At 47.2% G+C, this 23,770-nt stretch overlaps 1 protein-coding gene across 7 annotated transcripts in view; it reads left to right on the top strand.

Moving 5' to 3' along the window:
- Nucleotides 1–12,613, top strand: part of MEGF6 (multiple EGF like domains 6) — a 254,375-nt gene extending 241,762 nt beyond the window's left edge. For 5 of the 7 annotated variants that reach the window (XM_084651674.1, XM_084651673.1, XM_084651672.1 and 2 more), the window contains 11 exons: nucleotides 1,934–2,062; nucleotides 2,876–3,004; nucleotides 3,659–3,790; nucleotides 5,488–5,616; nucleotides 7,337–7,465; nucleotides 7,632–7,760; nucleotides 7,984–8,112; nucleotides 9,684–9,812; nucleotides 10,593–10,721; nucleotides 11,328–11,459; nucleotides 12,003–12,613. In XM_084651674.1, the coding sequence (XP_084507800.1) occupies nucleotides 1,934–2,062; nucleotides 2,876–3,004; nucleotides 3,659–3,790; nucleotides 5,488–5,616; nucleotides 7,337–7,465; nucleotides 7,632–7,760; nucleotides 7,984–8,112; nucleotides 9,684–9,812; nucleotides 10,593–10,721; nucleotides 11,328–11,459; nucleotides 12,003–12,067 (1,361 nt within the window). In that variant the 3' untranslated portion in view covers nucleotides 12,068–12,613. The remainder of the gene's footprint in view (nucleotides 1–1,933; nucleotides 2,063–2,875; nucleotides 3,005–3,658; nucleotides 3,791–5,487; nucleotides 5,617–7,336; nucleotides 7,466–7,631; nucleotides 7,761–7,983; nucleotides 8,113–9,683; nucleotides 9,813–10,592; nucleotides 10,722–11,327; nucleotides 11,460–12,002) is intronic. The other 2 variants (XM_084651676.1, XM_084651677.1) reach the window with 2 other exon arrangements.
- The last annotated feature ends 11,157 nt before the right edge of the window (nucleotides 12,614–23,770 follow it).

The raw sequence follows: 23,770 nt of genomic DNA, 5'->3' as shown, positions 1-23,770 counted from the left end.
CAGAATGATGATTTGCAGTGAAACTATTCAGGACTTTTTCTGTCTCACTGTAGGCAGAATTTCACTACATTGAGACCATTGTCTATATTGACATTAAGATTTAAAAAGCCCAGCAATGCCTATCTAACTTGCTAACTTGCCTTGCTAACTTACCCCATCGCCACCAAAAGTCAGAATCCTTTATTTGACTTCTTTTTAGGGGTTGTTTTTTAGAAAAGTTAGGTTTCAGAGTAACAGCCGTGTTAGTCTGTTTTCGCAAAAAGAAAAGGAGTACTTGTGGCACCTTAGAGACTAACCAATTTATTTGAGCATAAGCTTTCATGAGCTACAGCTCACTTCATCGGATGCACTTTCCACAGTATGCATCCGATGAAGTGAGCTGTAGCTCACGAAAGCTTATGCTCAAATAAATTGGTTAGAAAAGTTAGGTGTGCAAACGTGCACATACAATATATGCACAACTATGTCCCTAATCTATGCTTGCAGTTACCCCAATTGCATGTGCAAATTGGGTGAATGCGTGGGCAAATGCACCTATTTTGTCATTTGCACATGCAGTTACTGAATTTGTGCACTCAGTCAAGTTGACTAGCTGTCAGTTAGGTGTGTAGCTTGTGCGTTTATGCAACTAACTTCTCTATAATTCAGACAATGACTCTCTTATCTGGTTTTCATCTGCCTTAAGAACCAGCCTCTCACTTCCTCATAGATGACAGGAGGAAAATGGCCCTGATGGTGATACTATCCTGGCCCCCCAGCTCCCACTAAATGGTGCCAGGAATAATGCTTCCAAAAACATTTGGTGCTGTTAGAGAGAGAGAGAGACTTTCACACCAGATTAGGAAGAAGAGAATGTTTGTGCAAAGAGCAGTTTGTCGGCTCACAACTTTCTTTCTTCCCCTCTTCCTGCCTGGCTCAGCTATTCTCCCCGCCTCAGCACGCACTTTCTCCCTGTCCCGGATTCTGCCAAAGTTTCTGACCTCATGGTCTGTTGTCTCAAAGGTAATGGTGATGTCACAAATCCAACCGCATGTGCCAAGTTCAGCCCTGACGTAGGTGTGTGCTACTCTGCGGACTTCCATGGGAGTTGGAACTGTTTAGGCCAAGGCTGAATTTGGCCCAACTGACCTTATGACCTCGCTTTATGAACAGAAGAATCAGAAAATCCCTCTCTTAGAAACAAGCAAAGATTGTTACGGAGAGTGGCAAGGAGATGCTGAGTCAATGGATTGCCCAGCGGACTGGCGATTTTGGGAGATGGAGCCTTTCCCCTGGTGCTCACTGGTTCACTCTTGCCCAGAGCAGTGGTGATGAACACGTTATTGTCTGGGGACTGTACAGTGGCCAGGGTCACATGAGTTTATTCCCAGTCAACAAGTTTCCCCTTTGAAAGGTAAAGCAGCAGCACAGTTGGATCCCTTGTTGGTGGGCTCAGCCGAGAGGCCAAGGACTGACTGGGCTACAGAGATTAAATTCTCCTCTCACTCCTCAGCAGCCGTGGTACAGGGATCCTTTCAGGTCAGGGCTGAAGTGCTCCAGCCAAGCAGTGTTGGGAAGCTTGCCCAGCTGCTGCCCATGCTGTACCTCCTCTGGGGATGAACGAAGGGCTCCATTCTCCAGAGCTGTCAGGCTGGTACCTATCGCCACCACCAAAGAAAGGAAACTAGTCTGATCTATTTGATCCTGTTCCTAGTCTCGTTAGACCCAGCTCTGCAGCTGACAGATCCCCCCTGACTTGTCAAACATGAAGTGAAACATAAAACTTCACCCCCTGACATGAGAACACGAGAGGGACATAAAATAAACGTTTGCAGTTCTTTGTGCCTGGAGAGCATAGTTTGAATTGCCCTGTGTAATGAAACCAGACCATGCCCGTATTCATTCTGTAGCACCCCTTTATCCCCCACCTCTCTGTACGTTTGAATCTCTGCAGCTTGCCCGGAGGGTACGTTCGGAGAGGACTGTGCAGAGCAGTGTGCCTGTGGGGCTGGAGTCTCATGCCACCACATCACTGGCACCTGTGACTGCCCCACAGGCTGGAGGGGCCAGCGCTGTGAGAAAGGTGAGAGAATCACGTCGCCTCTGCATCGTCTCTGCTGCTCAGGTATCCAGGCTGTTCTCGTTACATTTCAGCCTCAGATGAAGTCACGGAGCCCTGGACGTTTTGGGAATGAGCCTGATTTCTCTACAGTAACAGACGAAGTAGGACTAGATGGCTCAGGGGATGGGCAGTGGGCTATAGAAAGAGGCTTGTACCTCAGTTGCTGTAACAAATGCTGCCGGCTGGCTGATGTCAGAGTTCGAGCCCAGCTCGCTCCCCAGTAGACAGATAGCCACAGCATTATTGGCACTGCTAGGCACCAAGACATCTCAGCAGAGGCCCAGGACTAAGTGGGTCACAGAAACTGAACTCCCACTCACGTCTCTCACAGTCTCTCCAGGCCAAGGCAGCTTTGGGGAAGTTTGTGTGGCTGGTGCCCCACTGTACCTATTCAGTTAAGAGGACTGTTTTCTTGGCTTGTCAGTCTGGCATCTCTCAATGCACTAGACAGAGAAGTGTGCCAAGGAAAGGGGGCCTTGGGATGATTGGGGGAAGCAGCCAGACTTTGAGATTTGCTCACTTACGGAGACATCGGCTTCTTAGCAACTCCTTGGACAGAAGGTGCCCAGTTGGGACATGACGTGTCTTCAGCTCACATCAGTGTTCAATGGGGCATTTCTTTCACGTTTCCAGGAAGGCTACAACAATATTGCATTAAACCTTTAATTACACTTTATTTTGGGGGCATAAAATTCCTGCTAGTGCTGGGCACTAGGAAGAATTCGCAAACCTTTTGTTTTGATTTCTTTTCCCCACCTTGTTTCCTTCCTACAGCCTGCCTGCCTGGTTCATTTGGGAAGGAGTGTGCCAGCCGCTGCGACTGTTCCCCAGGAACGCCTTGCAACCATGTCACTGGCCAGTGTGGCTGCCCTCCAGGATTTATGGGCCATGGATGTGAACAATGTACGGAGGAGGGAACAGCCCTTCTACGGTTACTAGCAGAGTCCAGGGAACTAGACGGCTCAATCCATTACTACTAAAAAAAAATCAATGCGTTGCCAAATAGCAGCTCACACTTTGGCAGGCAGTGCATGCCCACATAATCATAACAGAGCAAAAGGAGCCAAGTAGGAAACCAGAGCAGTATATTCCATCCAAAGGATTAGCAATAAATCAGAGTAAGACAGAGCTCCTGTGGATATGAGCAAGTCTGGGAGAGACAGAGGCATGTGAGCACATTATTCAGTCTGTAAGTGTGTGTATTTCAGATCTCTCTGTGCATGTGTGGATGCATGATTGCAGAGGGCATCTAGTATCTGAAAATACTTCCAGTCCTCTTCAATCCCACTCCTTTGTGCATCCTAGCGGCTACCCCCATGCTCCTCACAACAGGATACACCAGGGAGACTGGTTCCCATTTCCCCTTGCTTTGAGTGGCGGATGAAGACCATGCGCATTAAAGGCCATTCTAAATCATGGCTCTGGGTTTTGATACCAATAAGTCCTGCTCTATAGTGAAGTTCTAAAAATGACAATAAATTAGGGAGTAGGGTTTTGAGGGAGACCATGAGCCCCCACAATAATGCTGTGGTATCTTCATCTTCTCTCTTCCTACAGCCTGTCTGGCAGGCACCTTTGGGCTGAACTGCGCTCAGGCTTGCCAGTGCCCAGAAGTGAACCAAGACTGTCATCCTGTCACTGGGGAGTGTATCTGTGCGCCTGGTTATCATGGAAGAAATTGCCAGCTAAGTGAGTTTGCTCTAACCTTTGTCTTCAGCATTGTCAGGGTTCATGTGACTTCACCTACAGCCTCTCTGTTGCATGGTAGCGAATCAGGGACTGTGTTCTTCATGCTGAGTGTTCCAAGGAGAGTCCATGGTCATGTATCAGGGCATAAACTGATCATCTTGTGGGGTCAGGAAGGAAGTTTCTGGTAGCATTCACAATTCCCTAATCAGAGAAGAGGGGACTCCACCTTCCTCTGCAGCACTGGATACTAGTTAAGGCCAGGAACTGAACTCCAGGAGCCTTGGGACAGCTGCAATATGGGACCTCCTGCATTCGGATTGGCTGTCATCCCAGGTTCCCACTGTGCTTTCCTTTCCCCTCACTCATGCAGCTTGAGATTTTAAAAAACATTTCCCAGGTTATGTCTTTGTGAACCTTGCCGGTAATGGGGAAAATGATTCTGCCCACACAGGCATTTTCTGTTCCCTTTGTTCCTCCATCTGTCCCTGCATACTCATACATCCATCCATCAACCCACACCCATACATGCACTTTCTCACCCCCATACACACACTTCCTCTTACTAATTAGTGAGTTTGTGCCATGAAAAACAATTTAATATACACAAGTGCCACATTCTGCCATTTCCCATCTAACCCATGGGCAAGTTGGCTACATAGTATGATCAACAGAGAATTTTGTACTGTTGTTTTTCTCTAAGTGTAAAACTCCTTGGATCAGTTTCCCTCTGCCAAGAGCAAGGAGGGCTATTTAGAGATGCTTTCACCCTCATCCTTTTGACTGCGCAACTGGAGGAAGGGCGGGGATTGATGGGCACCTTATTGCAGCCCTCTTAAAATAATCTTCCCCCAATTTCATTTTTGCTCAAAGTTTTCTATGCAGTGTTTTTTAAAAATGTATTTTCACTGCACTAATAGCTTTTCCATTAGGAGCCTCCTTGAAAACCTGTGACTTAGCTGATTATTTTTTATAGTTCTATAAGATTTGGCTAATGCAAGATAAAATGTGGAATTCGGCCTGCTTTTGAGAAGCCAGTACCTTGGAGCTGTGAGCACTTCCCTGTGTTTTATGCTGTGCTTTGTGTCAGCAGGTGCTGGGAGGATGAAGGATAGCCTTGCGCTTTGATTATTTCTGTCACAATATGTGGGTTGTATCTAATCAAAACAGTCCACTCCATCATGCAGTCCATTAGGCAAGAACAGACCTGGCTTCCTGAATCTTCATCCTGCTGGTGTGCATGTCATGTCAGCTGGACCGGTTTCTCTGGCTCACCATGAGATCTTTGTTCAGATTAGTCAGGAAATCAGCAGCATCTCACTCAAAATAGACAGGAAATGACCTTCTCCCACCTCCTCTCACTGAGTGAAGTGAATTGGGTGGTGTCACTGTCTGGCATATATTCATACCAACACCATTTACTCATCAATGTCAATTGTTGTTTTATGAGCAAGTAAACCATGGTTAACAACGTCTCTACAAACGTTTATGTTGATGAGTAAATCGGCGGACCCCTTAGATTGCCATCATGCTACACACTATTTCGAATCATCTTACCTTGTCATCCACGACCTAGTGTTTAAATATAAAGATTGGGGAGGAGACACTTGCATTGTGAATGTCCGTGCATATGCCACATGATCAGTGTCTGGGCTTTGTCATTTTTCTAAGCGTTGGGTTTTTTTTAAATTTCCCCCTAGGATGTTCAGCTGGTTGGTATGGCCCCAATTGTGAGCAGCAGTGTAAGTGCAAGAATCAAGGACACTGTGAGACCACCACAGGGACATGTCAGTGTCCCCCTGGGTACGTCGGAGCTGACTGCAGTATTGGTGAGTGTGCAGCTTCCTTTGCCGCCATGCACATGAATGAGATGCTGCCCTTCAAGAGAGAGCAGCAGTTGTGATGCAGGCCACAGTCTAAGAACATTGCAGGCAGATTTGAAGCAGCACATTTGTCTTCCAAGTCAAGCTTTGCAAAACATTACACTGAGTATCTTTCACTGCCTAGTTTAGAGATGTCTGTTAGCAGAGGAAGTGCGGGGAGTGAATTCTCAATTACTACTGAAATGCATGGACCATTCTTTCTTCCTCTGACTCCCAGTGACTCCTGTTTTAGATGATTCACTGTCCAGAACTACAATAAAAGCAAAAATCCATAAGTTCGGGGTGTTTCTTACACTTGAAAGGTTTTAGACATTAAAGCGGAAGGGAGTCACACAGTAAATGTGCCACAAAACAGAATAATACCCCCTCTACACAATACTAATAATATCCTGAGCGTGGGACAATCTTGACAGCTTTGGTTCATCTTCTAAGAACAGATTCATGAAGCTTTTTCCTCTTGGGTTCCAGCAAAATGTTTTCTGTCAAAACCCCTGCAGGAGCAATGGTGACCCTGCCAAAAAGACCTTTGTGGAAGGGAATTTTCTTATTACTCATTGGGGGATGGGTGTTTTTTCTCCCAGCATTGTTATGGTTCTAATGATACATCAGCTAAACAAAGGGAAAGTGAATTGCTGCAAAAATTCAAGCTCTTGCCAAAATGGATTTTACCAGAGGGAGCTACAGCACCAGGTAGAAGTTTAAGATGATCATGATGTGCAGCCAGAGAGATAATTTCATGCTTCCTAACTGTCAGGGTGGTTAAGCACTGGAATAAATTGCCTAGGGAGGTTGTGGAATCTCCATCATGGGAGATTTTTAAGAGCCAGTTGGACAAACACCTGTCAGAGATGGTCTAGATAATACTTATCTAGTCCAGTCCCCTGCACTCATGGCAGGACTGACCTCTCAAGGTCCTTTCCAGTCCTCCAATTCAGGACATGAATCGCTCAGCTGCAGTGTCAGGAAGGAAGTCTTTCTCCCAGGTACAACACTACACCATTGGCTGTGTGCACTACTTTTTCTTCCGCTGAATCACACAGGAGAGGAAAGAGCCTGTCCACTATTACAGCTCCCAAGTAACTGATTTAATTTCTTGCTTTTATTGAAATAGAATCACTTTCTTGCTGGGGTTTTTTCTGCACCATAATTGCTCCCAGGTCTGGAAGTGCTGTATTAATCTGGCAGTTCACCCTTGCACCATCCCATTGATTGGCTCTGGAGCCTCCATTAAAATGCTTTCCTCCTCCACCAGAAGTGATCTAGATGGCTCTTGTTTTTTCTCTACCAAATCAGACCTAAGATCACACAGTTAGTGGCAGAGCCTTGAAAAGAATCCAAGAGTCCTGACTCCTTGTCTCAGAGCTCTAACCACCAGACACATTCCCCTCTAAGCCAAACCGAAGCCCTTCCTTTTCAGACTCATAGACTTCAAGGTCAGAAGGGACCATTATGATCATCTAGTCTGACCTCCTACACAGCGCAGGCCACAGAATCTCACCCACCCACTCCTGCAATAAACCTCTCACCTATGAGCTACTGAAGTTCTCAAATCATGATTTAAAGACTTCAAGGTGCAGCGAATCCTCCAGCAAGTGCCCTGTGCCCCACAGCCTGCTTCTAAGAATGCTAATGTCACCATCTCTTATGGAAGTGAATCCTCTCTTAGGCTGCCCTGTTGGTCGCTATGGCAAGGACTGCATGCACCTGTGTTCCTGTGGAGAAGGAGCCACCTGTCACCATGTGACAGGCATCTGCATTTGTCCAGCAGGAAGAACTGGTCCCAGCTGTGAACACGGTAAACATTAACCATGGTGCCATTTAACCAAGACTGGGTATTTCACCACCGTGGTTGGAGAGGGCTGTAGGGTTGGGTACAGGCAAGGTACCCCCACCCCCATTGCTGTAGTGTCTGATCACACCCGGATTTGGGTTCCCACTCTCTCCTCCTTTGTCTTTTTCAGTCTGCCAGAAAAACCAGTATGGGGCAGGCTGTACGCAGACCTGCGCCTGTCAGAATGGAGGAATCTGCCATGCGGCCGACGGCTCCTGTTTGTGTGGGCTTGGGCGGACCGGGAAATTCTGCGAACTGGGTAAACCCCCCGGAGTGCTCCGGCCTGGCACCAGGCTGACAATCGTTAAACTAACAGAGTTTGTGTTTAGAATTGATGCCCTCTTTGCCGTAGCCACAGGCGTAGCTGCGCCCTCCCTCGCAGGGTGCCCTGTGAGGCATGGCCTGGCCACAGGTCACTGCAGCACAGGACATGCTCGCCTATGAGCCGTGTGCCAATTACTCTCTGGATGTGTTCCCCGCAGACTGCCCACCGGGGAAGTATGGCGCCAACTGCCAGCTGAACTGTGCGTGCCGGAATAATGGGATTTGTGACCAAGTGACGGGAGCCTGCCACTGCCACAGCGGGCACTATGGGCACTTATGTGAGCAAAGTAAGTTCAGGCAGCAGAACTGCTGCTCCTTCTGCCCTCCGAGGCTGTGTTGTAAAGATGTTTAATGTGAGCACCAGGAGACATAAGGCAGAGGAGCCGAGCTGACTCGCGTAGGGGCAGTTTGAACATCAGAGCAAGTGAGAGGCCCAGTGGCCGGCCCCACACACACACACACTCGCTCTCTCTCCTCCCCCCTCCCCCAGGAGGTCCATCAAGTCTAGTATCCTGCCTCTGGCAGAGGCCAAAACCACAGGCATCAGCACACTGGAAGAATTCTTGGTAATACACAGGGCCAGCTCACTACTGCGCTGTCCTGGGGAGGGGTAAAAAGGAGGCATGTGGACAAAGCAGCTGGGTGATCCACTTGAGCCCTGACATGTGGCCTTTGTCAGCCTAGTGTTGGTCATAACATTGCACAGCCCGGTTGAAATTGCATTTGCAGTGTTTGTCTGGCAGCCCTGTACGTCACTAGGCAGGTTATCAGTCAAGTTAAAGAAGCTGTTGGTTTGAATGTCCTGTCCTTTGTGTGAGCTGGGATTGTGCACACATAAGCTGACCCACATTAGCAACTGCTTAAAAACAATCCAGAGTACAAAAAAGCAGCAACATGGTCCCTACTGGAATGTCTGTGTTTCTTTAGTGTGCTCAGGTCAGACAAATAGATCTGTTTTTAGGACCTCAGATTCCTTAGCAGTTTTGTGGGAAAGGCAGTGCTACGACACACCTGCATCAAACGGAAAGACTGGCTAGTTTCACACACTCATGGACTGAACAGACACCCTGAATTTATGGCTTATTACAACAATCTGTAACCCACCAACACACCTGTTTTGTCCTATAACTGCAGAGGTGTTAATGGGCCACGCTACCTTGAATGGTCCCTTAGAACATGTGCTTACTACTTATGCTAAACAATCTGTTCCCTCTTGCATTTAGCCCAGAGTACCATTCCCTAACCTCTGTGTGGCTCAATAGCTTGTCTCTCTCACCAACAGAAGTTGGTTCGATAAAAGATACCACCTCGTCTCTCACATGACATTTTGCATTTTTCACCTTAAATCTTCCCCTGTTGTTCACTAAAATGGAAGATGGGTGAAGAGTTTTTTGAGCTTACATTTTTTTGCTATTGAGATTCATGGAAAGAGTAAAACTTTACACTCAACAATCTTCCTGAATTTCAGGAGCTGACTGGATAGTTTTCAGGCCCTTCTGTGTTTGTACAGCGCCTGGTACAATGGGGGCCTGCTCCATGAATGGGGCTCCCAGGCGCTACTGTAATAAATGATGATTTGTGGATCTAGTGTACAGCATGGAGCTAAAAGGCAGATGGAGAGCAGTAGCCTGCTCTCTAGAAGGATAAGTGTCAGAAAGACCACTGGTTAATCCCTCCCTGCCCCTTCATAACATAGAGCAGGATTGTCCCTCTGCATCTCAAAACTTCCCAGTGTAAAGGGCTCATGCTTCCTCCCATGAGTTAGCAGGAGGGTGAGCTGCTGGGACCCCCAGCGAATAAGGCCCCACTGAAGTGCTCTGTGCTTACTAATGAACTTTCCAACTGGCTTCCTTCGCAGCCTGCCCTCCAGGTTTCCATGGACTTCATTGTCAGGAGTTGTGTGATTGTCAAAATGGAGCAACTTGTGACCCAGTGACCGGTCAGTGTCTGTGTCCTGCTGGCTTCCACAAAGACCGCTGTCAGAAAGGTATAGATGACTTCAGCGTATTTCCCATCAAAAGGTGAAGTGTTGTCACTGCATACACAGGGCCCAGTGCTGATCTCTTATACTAGTGTGTAAATCTACTTCCAGCTGGCACCAAAGGCACTCAGCATTGGGGGGGAAGGTACTGCTGGCAAACAGGACATGTGTTAAGATAATCTTAAAAGGGCTCTGGCTCAGTAAGTATGAGGTAGTATTCAAACATCAAACCCACTGAGTGAGTTCGTTCAGTAGTGCCAGACCCATTGTGGTGTTCTGACACCAGGGAAGGTGGAGACAGCAATGGAACCCTGGAGTTCTGCTCTGATCCCCGACAACATTTCTTCCCAGTGATTTCTTAGACACCAGTTTTCTGCTATCTTGAGCCAGTTGGAATGACTCAAATTTAGGCAAGCAGAGGCACAAAAATACATCAATAATCAAACAATTGTTTCTCCCTCCTCCAAAATTTGCTGTTTTGCACAACACTCTGTGGGGGTAATTACTAAACTGAGCCCACAGGGACAATTGCCGAATCAGCTTCTGTCACACAGGCCTCCTACTAATGGGGTGCAGTCCTGGCCCTGCCCTCAGAGGGAAGAAGCATGCAGGGTTTCCCGGTACCTTGAGATAATTTCCACATAAAGAAGATTGTCTCTTGTCTTGGGGGGGGTGAGTCCCACAGGATTGGCTCAGAAATGGGAAGACTGGCTGTGTGGGGAAAAGCACTGGTCGAAGGGCTGAAGATCCTTGTGCTGCCCATCCCCCTTTCTCCTGTGCTCACAGGCTGCGAGGAGGAGCGGTATGGAGAGGGTTGCCAGCAGTTGTGTGACTGTGAAGGAAACGCACCATGTGATCCAGTCACTGGGCGCTGCCTGTGTCCGCCTGGAAAAACTGGTGCCAAGTGTGAGCTGGGTGAGCGTGGATTATTTGCAACAAACATAACAGGTGTCCAAGCGTGTAAGAGGGAGGGTGATCTAAGGACGGATGAGCTATCATCACTTCCTGTCTGGGGCTGGGACTACTAAAGGGAGGGGCATTTTTGTGGCCTAGCCAGACAGCATGGGACCTGGTTCTTCTCGCACCAGCCGTACACTAATGCGAGAGGAGAATTGTGCCCGTTGGCTCTGTAGGTCACATTCATAAAACACAAGTACTGACATGGAGGACTGGATGGCTCCAGGTGTTCCTATGGGATGCGAGACTATTCACCTCTAGGTCTCCCAGCAGTGACTGAATGCCATGGTCCATCTCACGCTTAGTAGATGGGTGGCCCCCTGACCGCACACTCCTCTGCCCCGATAGTTAGCTGGAGTCAAGAAGCCAACAACTGAATGGAACTTGAACTCCTCTCTGGACCCTTGGGGTGGTCTAACAAATCCAGGGTAAGGTACAGCATCCCATCTCTCTCGTGGGGCAAACTGCTCCCTTACCTTTCACCAGCCCTGTGCTTAGTTCTGCAAGCTAACCTGCTGAAATAATTCCAGCTCCTCCAAACAGTCTCTGCCTTTTCCTCTCCAGACTGCCGCACGGATAAATTTGGCCCAGATTGCGCCCTGACCTGTGACTGTGGCCCTGTCAATTCTTTCTGCAATGCTCAGAATGGCCAGTGCACGTGCGTTAATGGGTACATAGGCCCTACATGTCAAGAAGGTAACCTCAGGCAGCAGTTCTGGTATTTCCATCGTTCCCACTGTCACCCCACACCAGTAACTGATTGGGGCAAGATGCAAAGGGTTGTGGTTTAGTGCTTTTAATATGAGGGCACCCCCCCCAGTACTGTTATGCCCTCGGGGTTTTGCAGGACTAACACAGCCTAGTGTAGACACAATCCTCAGCTAAAGCAGCCCTATGGCCTGGACCTGACAAGCTCTCACCCAAGGGGTTTCCCTTAGGCAGGTAGAGTGGTTGAGCTTTCAGACACGGAGGGTGTGACTGCAGCCATACCCTACACTAGGGTGGGTACCAACAGCAGCGACACAGCAGCCGTGTGGGGCTAGCTGGGGCATGCCTTCCTCAGGCAAGTAGCTACATTAAAGCTAGGTTGGGTGTCTCTACCCTGCCTAGCATAGAGAAAACCAATAGCATTTGAGTAGGTATGAATCAGTCCAACAGAGGGCAGCGGTGGAGAGGGCATTCTGCCCTACACACCTGAGCCTTCTATAAGATCTCACATTGTTCTCTCTTCTCTTGTAGCTGTGGCAGCTAGAATATCCTACCTGTTCTCTCCCAGGGAAGTTTTCCAGCCTGTGAAACATTAGGTCATGCAGCCACCATGTTCAAGGAAAACAAGAGCCAGCCTGTAAACAAGCCCCTGGTCTTTCTGCTGAACCTGTCTTAGCTAACACTAACCACACAGGAATTCAGCCTAAGAGGTTTGAGGCTATTGCACACAACTCAGCTCATCTCTGCAAAGAGCCTGTGAACAAGTGTGTAAAAAGTCACACACCTGGGAGAAATGCTGTTGGAATTTCATGCTCAACAAACTTTGGGAAGCATTTTATTTTTACTCTATCAGAGAGATGCAGCAGTTTTTTCTCCAATGGGCAATTAGTGGACTTCTGCGCCTCATCCTCTAATTTTTTTTTATTGTCTGTGTGGAATTTTAATCAAAATACATATTTATGTAAAGATATTTATGGGAAGATGTACAAATGTGTTTTCATGCTTGGTAGCCAAAGACCCCGAGCCCCAGGGTGTGGAGGTGCTGCATCACTTGATTTTTGAACTTGTGAACAGTCTTTCCTTGTAGTTTACCACTGGCCACGGTGCTGTAATAAAATAAACATTCAATAAGTTGGTCATAAGAGCACTCACATTTAAGTTCCAAAATGTACTGTAAGTCCTGGTTCCATAGAGGAGCATTTGATACTCGTGGGTGACAAGGACTCCGGGGATTGTGCAAACTTTGTTAAACTAATGAGACTTGACTTACATGTGACTGCTTCTTCCAGCAGCACAGGAAACACCGTCTGGTTGGTAGTAGTCTGTATATAAAATAATGGGCTGGAGTAGCATCGTAGATCAGACTCAGTGTTCGTAACCTCGTCTTTCCAAGGAGCTGAGCTACTAACCTGTTTATCCTTGAGATGTTTAAAGGCAAGTTTAAGGTGTTTTGCACTCTGTTCCACTGCACCAACTTAATAGAGTACACCCTCCCTCTCCACAGCTGGGTACAAGAAACTTTGTTGCTTTAAAAGAAATATTAACTTAGCTGCTCATTTGGTGAAAAGTTATTTATTTATATATGTTCTATTCTGTACTCCTTTTGAACTGATGAGTGCTAGAACACAGTATTATGTCAAAAACAACATAAAGTGGTATCTGGTTTGAATTATAATAAAAGCTAAAGGGAATATGATTTCACTGCTCAATATCTCCAAAATACACTTAGGCCCAAGCTGTGTCCCTAATTGAATGCATAGGAAAAAGCAATACGAAACACTGTGCTCTGTAGTGCAATTCATACCACATCTACCCATCTGCAGTTCAGTTTGTTCTTGGTGATGTCAGCACACAGTCCCAACTTCACTTTCTTCCTGGGAATCTTAGCCAGAAACACTGTAAGTGCAGGAAAATTAACTTAAAAAATGACACTGTCCAACTACAACAAGATCCTCGAGGATGAGGGTTCCACCTTTCTTGTCTGCCACTACATTCTGTGACGGAGACACACTTATACAACTGAGCTAAGAACCCTTCGTCCGACTAACAAATCTGGTTGTGCATTACTGGCAAAAGGGGTTTAAAATAGGTCAGTACTAAGAAAGCACATCACATAGGCAGCAGGCTTAAGTATAGCTCTGATGTTTGTATTTACCAATCACAGATAGTTTACATTTATTAATCACCTTTTTTGTTTTGTTTTAATTATTTGACAGGTTTACAAGCTACTACTAAACAGCACTGAGCACTTTCATGTAACTAGGAATCACATCTCTCTAGTTTTAGAGGCAATATAAACAAACGTTGTCTTAATATAGAACGTGATAGTCTGACAAACCCTAATTGCCAGTGTTGTAGGAATCATGTGAGCAGCTGGGCCAGACACCAAATGACCCAAGTGTGTTGTGGGCTTGCGACAGCTCCCAAAAGGTAGTGAAATGTTTCCATAAATGGTGGTTTTGATAATAAGGGCAGGACTTTCAACAGTACTAAGCATTAGAGATGGGTGGGAAATCATTTTCCAATCCCAAATCAGGCCAAAAACGTTGAAATTAATAACAAAATGCTTCATTTTGATCATTTCAAAAATTGTTTAGATTTTTTTCCTTCTCTTTCTTAACTTGCTTTTCTGAACCAAAAACTCGTGTCATTTTGAAAAAGGCCTTGCAGGAACAGATCAGTTTCAGTGAAGTTTTCCGTTCAGGGAAAAAAAAAAAGTTTTGAGGAACTGGCATTTTCCAACAACTAGCTTAACTCTGCTCCCATTGATGTTTTGTGCTTTTGAAACCCTGGCCCCAAATGTTCTTCACAAGCTGTGCTAGGACAGGACTTCTGCAGGAAAAGTTAATGGAGTCTTTGATTGAACAGCTGTGATTAATTGACAGAACTGCAGGAGTTTGTGCATTCCATAGCCTAGAGTTGAGCACAAGGGACTGATGCAACTTGAATGGTAGTTTCATTAGTTATCGGAAGAGTTTACACCAGCTGTGCTGACTACAGCAATATCATCACGGCTAGGGTTCCGTTTACCCTGCGAACCTCCCCTGGTGGACATCAGTGTGTCTACCCTAACTAGGGGCAGCAGCACACGGGCAGTTCCATGTTTTGCCCCCAGGTGCCTACTGAAGTCAATGGCAAAGCTCTTGGTGCCAGACTCGGGCCCTGATCGTTTAAACACCATCTACAGGGTAAGTCAAAAACCCAAATCTAGTTGGATGCAGGCACTGCCTACACACGTAGTGGAAGTGTGGGCAGTTTCACTCCATGCATCTGAAGAAGTGGGTTTTTTACCCAGAAAAGTTTATGCCCAAATATATGTAAGTCTTTAGAACTGCCCCAAACCAATAAGGAGGCCAGGGGCATCTTAGTTTTTCTAAGGAATCCACCCTGATTGTGAAACTCAACCAAGAATGTGAAAATATCGTGGCCACTGACTGACTTCACAAAGTGGTGATATTTCACCTTAAAATACACTGCTGCTAGGACAAATGTCCTAGTCCTCACATGAAAAGACTATTGATTGCAGCGCTGTTAATGCCAGATCTTAGAGACACAGTAGGTGAGATAATATCTATCTTTCTTTGGACCAACCTCTGTTGGTGAGCGAAGCTTGTGAGCTTACCCTAACCCTTTGCACATGCGCATCCTTGAGACCAGGCACAAGTCAACGTAAGGCTGCTGGGGCCAGGCTCTTGCAGAGAAAATTGATAAGATCCCTTCTGCCAATGATCCATTGTGACAAAACTAGTGTGGTGCTCAGATGACAGTGGGTCTGTCTGAGGGAGTGAGAGGCTGCTACAGGCTTGAATACAAAGGGTTGAGAATGACCATTTAACCTGGTGGAATTATTCTGCCTTTTGTTTTTGTGAAAGAGGAGGCTAAGTCTTTGAACAGGCAGTTTGGGACCAGGGTCTGAATTCTGAATATTGGGCAGATATTTGAAAGCAATTGGTGATCTGCATGTTTAATTGCTGTGCTGGAAATTTGTCACGGTGTCTGGTGCACAAAAGGCAATGCAGACACTGAAAACAAGCTAGATGTGTTTAAAGAACAATCAGTGACCTAGTAAGTAGGACCTGCTTTATTATATTATTACTGGTAACAGTGCAGGTTCATCAAGATCACTGGGTAGCCAATGATTTTCATGTAGATGGTAAAAATGTTTCATGGTATATTAGATATTTAATATTAAACTACATACCGCATAGCAAAGCATATCAAGGGTGGGTCTATCAGTGGCTACTTCGTCACATACACAAGCCCCTGCTCTAGGTGTCCTGAAACCTCCGACTGCTAGAAGCTGGGACGAGCTGACTGGATCACTCTCTGGGAAGCAGCTGGCATCGGCCCCTCTGGGAAGACTGGAAACTGGACAAGATGGACCATTGGTCTAACTGTGGCTGTTCTTATGTTACGCTACTTCAAAAGGGGTTCTGAAATACTTAAAAAGCAATTCCGGGAGCGTTTGGGGCCAGTTGCTAACTGACACAATGTAAATAAAAGTTTAGAGCCCTGGCCTAAGCAGCAGAGGGTTGACTTGCACCTGAATGTTGTTTCCAAGCAAAGCTCTGGGAAAGCAGAATCAGGCCCACACTAACTTTTTGCAACTCAGAGAAAATTGTATCAGTGATAAAACAAGGACACTCTTCATTGGCTGCAGTACTTCATCCCAGACTGAGCTAATCCACTCCCAGAGGCATTTTACTGTTAAAAACCAAAGTCAATCCTCTGAGTCAAGCCACAACTAATGGACAAATGTATTAGACTGGAAACGAGGAACTTAATATTCCGTTTCTTAATCAGATTTGCAGCTTTCCATTCTCTTGGGAGACTAAGCTGGAGCCTTTCACTGCCCTGAGAAAGATAAATCTGTTGTCCAATGTCAAAACTAGCAAGAAGCAAAACATTTGTTTCCTGACTTCCATTCAGCACAGCGTGCTGAGTTAGGATCACTGTGGTGTGGACCTGGAGGGCAGATAACACTTAGTCTCAGGAACCAAACAAAACAGCTATCATCATACATCATGAGCCAGAACAACAGTCCGGGCACGCTGAGTTTTGAATTTCACGTGAAATCCACAAAATACTCTTACTTTAACATCTTGTATTCATTACCTGCCAGAAGCCAAAACATTCAGTGAGTGCACAGTTCCAATTCTAGCACACAGAGTTACTGTGATTTAGTTTTAACAAATGACCTGACCCTTTGTAACAACTGACAAACAACTTGCACACATTGAACATTTCAGCTGCTCCCAGCACTTGACGAAGACGGGTCACTATTACCCTGATTCTAGAGCTAGGGAAACTGAGGTTGTGTGATGCATCTAAAACTTTACAACATACACAGGAGTTCAACACAGGACAGAGTCAGGGGGTGTTCTAGGACACATCCGTCTCCGCTGCTTCTCTTACCCCCCTCTCATTGCTTAGCTAAGGCAATGCCGCCTTCCAGCTAGAACCACAGAACAGACGCGTCTCTCGTGCGCAGCCGCATCATCGGAAGGGGTGCATTTAGAGTTACAGTGGTGCTGGAATTACGATAAGGTAGGTGCCCAGGAGGTTGAAAGACTGTACTCAAAGAGGAGTTACCCAAGGTTTGCTGTCAAGCTATGGGCATCCCACACTAGTCGATATTTTCGGTAATGACTTGGAGTGGAAAATATGCTTCTAAAATTTGCAAGCAGCACCAAGCTGGAAGGGGTTACGAGCACTTTGGAGGACAGGGTTAGAATTCAAAATGACCTTGAGAAATTGGAGAATTGGTCTGAAATCAACAAAATGAAAGTCAATAAAGACAAGTGCATGGTAATTAAAAAGGGAGGGGGAGGAAATAAAATGCAAACTCCCCCATGGGGAATGCTGGGGGAGGTAGCAGTACTGATCCCAAGAAGCTGGATTATAGTGGGTCAACCCGGTGATGCAGTTGTGACAAAAGCGAGTATCTGGGAGTGCACTAACAGGAGTCTCACATGTAAAACACAGAGGTAACTGTCCAGCTTTACACACAGCACTAGTGAGGCCTCAGCTGTAGCACTGTGTCCAATTCTGGGCCCCACACATTAGGAAAGATGGGGACAAATTGGAGAGAGTCCAGAGGAGAGCAACAAAAGTGATCTCTGAAAACCGGACCTCTGAGGAAAGGTTAAACTGGGCAGAGTTAGTCTTGAGAAAAGAAAACACAAAGTGGGGCAGGAGGGGGTGCTGATAACAGTCTTCGAATACATTAAGGGTGGTTATAAAGAGGACGGTGATCAATTGCTCGCCATGGCTGCTGAAGGCAAGACAAGTAGGAACAGACTGAACCCGGCAAGGGAGCCCGAGGTTAGATATTGGGAAAAGGGGAGTGAAGCTCTGGACCAGGCTTCCAAGGGGGTCTGTGGACTCCCCAGCAGCACTGGTGGTTTTTAAGAACAGGTTGGACAAACACCTGCCAAGGAGGGTCCAGGTTTGCTTGGTCCTGCCTTGCTGCAGGGGGCTGGCCTCAAGGACCTCGCAAGGTCCCGTCCAGCCCCACCTTTCTATGGTGCTACAGAACCCTCGCCACCGAAGCGCAGTCACAGACCCAGTTGGGATGGGACGTCAAAAAGAAGGAGGCAGAATTCAGATCGTTTGAGAGGCCCAAACGAGTCCAAGCCAGCAGCAGCACCAATCACGTGCAGCACACAATGCATTAAAATAGCAGCCTTCCCCTTTGTGGCTCCAGCTATGGGGATCCACGCTGCCCATCCCCCATGCCCAGGGTGCATGCCTTGTTCATGAGAATCACTAACTAAGCTTAATTCAGACACTTGGTTGGTCACTCCTATGGCTGAGATTCCTGATTCAAGGGCTCGGCTGTTGCTAAATATAAAACCACCTTTTGGACAGCACCTGGGCCCATGGGGTCCTGCTCCACGGCCCAGTAATACAGACAATTAGCAGCAAGCAGCACAATGAGCTGAGCCTTATTCAAACTCCCGTCTGCAATCGCAATCCAGCATGCACATCGCACTAAGTGTTGATGTTTCCGAAGCTTAGGCTGCCACCTACTGACCATATTAATTCAGGCTGTCCAACAATTAAAATAATCACAATTAATCACAAGATTAAAAAAATAGTCGCGATTAATTGCAGTTTTAATCATACAGTTAAACAACAACAGAATATCAATTTAAATTTATTATAAATATTTTTGGATGTTTTTCTACATTTTCAAATATATTGATTTCCATTACAACACAGACTACAAAGCGTACAGTGTTCACTGTGTATTGTTTTTTATTACAAATATTTGCACTGTAAACATGATAAAGAAACAGTATTTGTCAATTCCCCTCATACAAGTACTGTAGTGCAATCTCTATATTTGTAAATTTCACTTTCACGATAGATTTTTTTTTTTAAAAACATATCTGCACTCAAAAAACAAAACATAAAACTTTAGAGGCTACAAATCGAAGCATGAAGGGGCATACCTGGCACGTAACTGCCTTGCAATGCTGGCTACACCAGTGCCAGACAAACGCCTGTTCTCACTTTCAGGAGAATTGTAAATAAGAAGCAGGCAGCATTATCTCCCGTAACTGTAAACAAACGCGTTTGTCTTAGTGATTGGCTGAACAAGGAGGAGGACTGAGTGGACTTGTATGAGGAGAATTGAAAAATACTCTGTCTTTTTTATGGTGCAAATATTTTTAAAAAAATCAGTTAATTTGTTTTGCGTTAACCACATGCATTAGCTGCAATTCATTGACAGCCCTAATATTAATGGAAGGACAGTTTGGCATGAAGGACAGTTCCACAGCGCTCTTTATTTCAGGGTCTCAAAGCAATTCACAACTCCCCATGAGGTAGGGATCACCCCCACTTTGCAAACAGAGACTCAGAAAACTTAGGAGACTTACCCCAGGTCATGTGGGAATCTGTAGCAGCGCCGCAAATAAAATCCAGATCTCCTAGATCCCACTCCTGCATTTTAACCACAAGCACATTCTCCCCAACGTTCTCATTGTACCATCTCTAATTTGTCCCTGCAAGAAAAACAGAACAGGTCAGGTGTATTCCTGAGTTGGTCTGTTCCAGAGACTTATGACTCTGACCCACATCAACCACCCTTAGCACTGCAAACAAAAATCTGACTCAATACTGCAGTTGTGGGATGGAGCAATTTTGGTCCTGCCTGAGCAGAGCAATGAGGCCTTTTCACTTTGGGATCTGACTTCGCATTAAAACAAACCAAACCAAAACTCACTAGCAGCGTTCGTTCTGGGAACGGGTTTAAAACTCACCCTCCAGCCAGGCAACGCGACAGAGCCTGCCTGTAGCAGAGAAGAGTGATAAACCAAGGCACTGAAGCCCATTAACAGGTGCTGACGGGGCCACAACGTGTGCTGAAGGGTAAAGTAAGGTGAGGGATAAAGAATGAAACCTGGCAAGCTCAGCCACACTAACCTGGTATTTCCCCCACGCTCTGAGGATGCCTGTGTGCTCCTGAAAGCAGCAGGAGTGACCGAACTGGCAAGCGAAGGACCCGCAAGGCAGCAGCGGTGCCGGTGTCCCTCCTAACACAGCTCACCTTGGACATGGAGGAACCGAGTGCTGCAAGGCCAAACTTACTTCCGTCTCCCGGCTGACATGGAGGGGAGGCACCGGCGCTGAGCATGGCATTTGGGATGTGGACACCTGGCAGCCCACTCTCCGTACAGCCACCATAAATGCCAGTCACTAGCCACCTGCACTTGAACAAAGAGCTGAAGTGACCCTGACCCCAAGACACAGCCGGTTTAGCCCCACAAATGCCAAGCAATTCTTACCTTACAGATTTGCCATGGGAAGTCAGCCGCTCCTGCCTGCATCAAAGCAGGCCTCCTCCAAAACAATGCAATGACTGCCCCAACTGAAGAGCAAAAACCTCATTCGCTGCATGGAAAAACCCCAAACGGGGGGGACTAGTAACCACTTTGCATAGGTTTTGAAACTCCCATTTCTATTTAATACACATTTATTTCGCTCTCTCGGAGAATAACTACCCACTCCTGGAGTTTTCGCCCCCTTGACATTTCTGAAGGATGCATGCAGGCTGCCAGTCTAGCTTGCCTGAATGGCTACGTATTCCTTTGACGGCGTGATGTTCTACACAACCCCTCCAGATACCCTAAAGTAAGTGATTAGCCAGACTTCCTGCTGAGTAGCTCCAATGACATAAAACCAGCAAACCCCCTCACCGCTCAGAACAGATCAGGAAGTTTATTGGCTTAAATACTTGCTACATACGATATACAGCAGTGTTCAGGTCATCTGGGTAAGTAACAATTACAGGCGCAAGGTGCTGGAATTCCACATTGGAGCCTTCAGCCGCATTCCACATTTCATGGACAAAGCAGACAGACAATCTCACCCCCACCGATACACACACGTGGCAGCAGTCTTAGAACGGGCTCACAAAGCCATGCAGGGCGTGAAACACAGCACTGTCGGCAGCAGGCCTTGGGCTGCCCCCCCACAGCATGGAGGCCAGAGTAATTTCAAACATATTTTCCTACTAAAACCAAGAAAAAAAACAACATTTGGGAAGTACAGAGAACTGGAAAGAAGAGAGGGGGAGCCAAAGTTTTAATTCTTTCCGTAAGTAAAACTGATGCATGGGGGATGATTTGGGGGGTGGTGGGATTCCAGGATTCCTTCACGTAAAAAGCTTCACTCAACACAAGTGCTTGAAATGGCAGAGCAGGGTGAGCTGCAGGAGACCGCCCAGCGGAACTGTAGAGTATGAACCATGCCCAGTGGGATGCTCACTGCTCTCTGCACAGCTAGGGACGATCTGTTACACGAACTGGCTACAAAGGCTTTCGTTCCTAAGAATTCCAACTCCCAAAGCCGTTCCCGGGGCGGGAGGTCACATACAAGTTTCTTCCTGGATCAACCCATGCCCCTCATCCAGACCTATAAAGAACGGTGATTGGCTCAGTCCTACATCCCAGCCCTTCCCCGCCTTCACTGCGTTTGTAAAAAGAAGCCATATTAGAAAACAAAGCACGATATTTCATTTGTCTCAGACTGCAAAGAGGGAGCAGTTTGGCTGCAGCCACATTACCATTCCCAGCTTTGAACCTCACCAGAAAACAGCCCCCCAAAGCTCCCAGAGATCACACCAAAGGGTAATCAGACTGCCATGGTTTGAGTATCAAAAAATTAAGTTGCTCATTCCTTATTCTGGTGGGGGGGCAGGGGGGAGAGAAGTCTGGAAAGTCTGACTGTCCTGAGAAATCCTCACTCTCATCAATACGTAATAGAGATGCTGGTCTGTAAATACGTCCCTCACATCATGGCAGAGACCTTCTTACATTCACAGAATTTAAAGACACTTATGGGCCCTGCTGCTAAGAGAGAAACTTCATTAAAAAAGGCAACCAAACCCTCACCAGTGCCCAGAGGTCACTACTTGCAAGTTGTTTCACCTTGGCGATGGTTGGAGACGGTTTTTAAGGACAGGTTTTCATGCCGCAGCCCGGACACTGCTTTTAACAAGTAAAACTAAAATTTAGAAACAAGTTGTGAGGCGATATGGGGGAGGGGACGGACAAAGAGGAGAGGAACCTTGGAGATAGCGTAGTGCCCAGAGTAGAAATGATACATCCTAATCATTGGTGACAATAGAGATTCCAGGTGCTTTAGGGGACTGTAAGACTCCAGTTCTGGGGCTGTGGAGGTGAAAGCCTTTTAACCCTGCAATGTCCCCCCAGGTGCCAGCCCCCCCTCACAATGGTCAAGGTTTCCTCATTGTATCGGCTTCAGTTCCCACCGCCCTCACGGACTCTGTTCTGCCAATAGCCCTGGAGAAATACTGTACGGCCAGCAGCTCTGAGCACTGCGAATCTCTGCTGCTTTCTCACACGCTAAAGCCGTCTGCCGGGAGCACTCGGAGGGAGGCACAGAGCAGCACTCAAAGGGGAGTTCAGGCATCCTTCGCACCTCTCTAAACCTGCCCTGGGTTTCCCTGGAATCCAGGCTCCCAGACAGAACGCAGCAACCAGCGCCGTAAATACCGTGTGCTCAGCCTTATCAAAACAAGGTGCTAAAATACAAAGATTACATGGCACAACCCTCCAGCGACTCCAAACTACTCACATCCTCCAGGCAGTCTGGATCAGCCACAGGGCTGGCTTAGATGATATTTCCATGAAACCCCTTGGGGGGTGGGTGGGGGACAGAGGGAGGAATGGATTCAAGTGAGCCAGACTCAGTAATGAGCCCACTCCCGGTCAGACAGAGGCCGCAGGTGGGTTTGAAAGGCTGCCTCTGTTCCCAGCTCTCGAGAGCTCTTTGGTGGGCTTGGCTCACAACCTGCTCGGTGTGAGAAACGCTGGTGGCCACACAGCCAAATGGGAACCTCTGAAGGGAAGCGGAGCAGCTACAGGTTATGACAGATTTTCTGGAGCAGCAGCACCGACCAGAGGGAATTCCCATTACAGCGGTTTGCCTTGTACCCAGGCCGCTGGCTAGTTCCAGTTTTTTCCTCGCTCGTTAGCTCTTTCCTTACCCCGTCACCTTCTCCTTAGCGTTTACTCAGGGAGTTGATGGGGTCGGGTTGAAAGGGAGGGAGAAAGATTGCAATGGATAAAATTAATCCGTCCCTCTCTCTCCAAGCCTGACCTGCAGTCATAGGGTCACAGAGCTGGCTTCCAGGCACTCTTCGTTCTAACCCATGAGAGGACTCCTCGCTGTAGCCTGACTGAAATGGCCCTGAAGCCTCCTGGACTCTCAGAAAATGCATCCTCCCCCCCGTAACATCCAGCCCAAGACACGTGCCGGCTGAAAATCCACCTGAGAACGGGTCGCTTACGTGGGGAAGCGTCGCAGGGGTTGTTCCGCAGAGGGTTCGTTCCAGGCACTGGCATAGCCTCCTCTGAGGCGCCGGGACCGTGAAGCCTGGAGACTCAATGCTGTCTCGGCGACCACTCCCCACGAAGACTCAGCTGGCCTTTTCGAACTTAGAAACACCCTGCAGGACAAATCCCAAACCTCTCCTGTAGGGTGCACGCAGAGCACTGGGTAGTTTCTCCTGCGCTTAGTTAGTGTTAAGAACGCTGGAGAGCACTCGCTGCCCACCCCCCTTCGTCCCCAAGCCCCCAGCTGTGAAAGATTCGCCCTCTGCGTGGGCGCAGAATCACATAAGCAGCCTGCCCTGGTTTGGATGAAGCTCAGACTTTCAGTGGCTCAGGTCACTTCGACAGAGCCTCCCCAACACTCCAGCCAATGCAGAGCCAGACACAGCTGCTAACCATCTACTGAAAATGAGGACAGACTATTCAAATCAC

Source organism: Lepidochelys olivacea (genome assembly GCF_965140295.1).
Source record: "Lepidochelys olivacea isolate rLepOli2 genome assembly, chromosome: 18".
NCBI classification, from domain to species: domain Eukaryota; kingdom Metazoa; phylum Chordata; order Testudines; family Cheloniidae; genus Lepidochelys; species Lepidochelys olivacea.
This window is presented reverse-complemented; position numbering and strand designations above follow the sequence as displayed.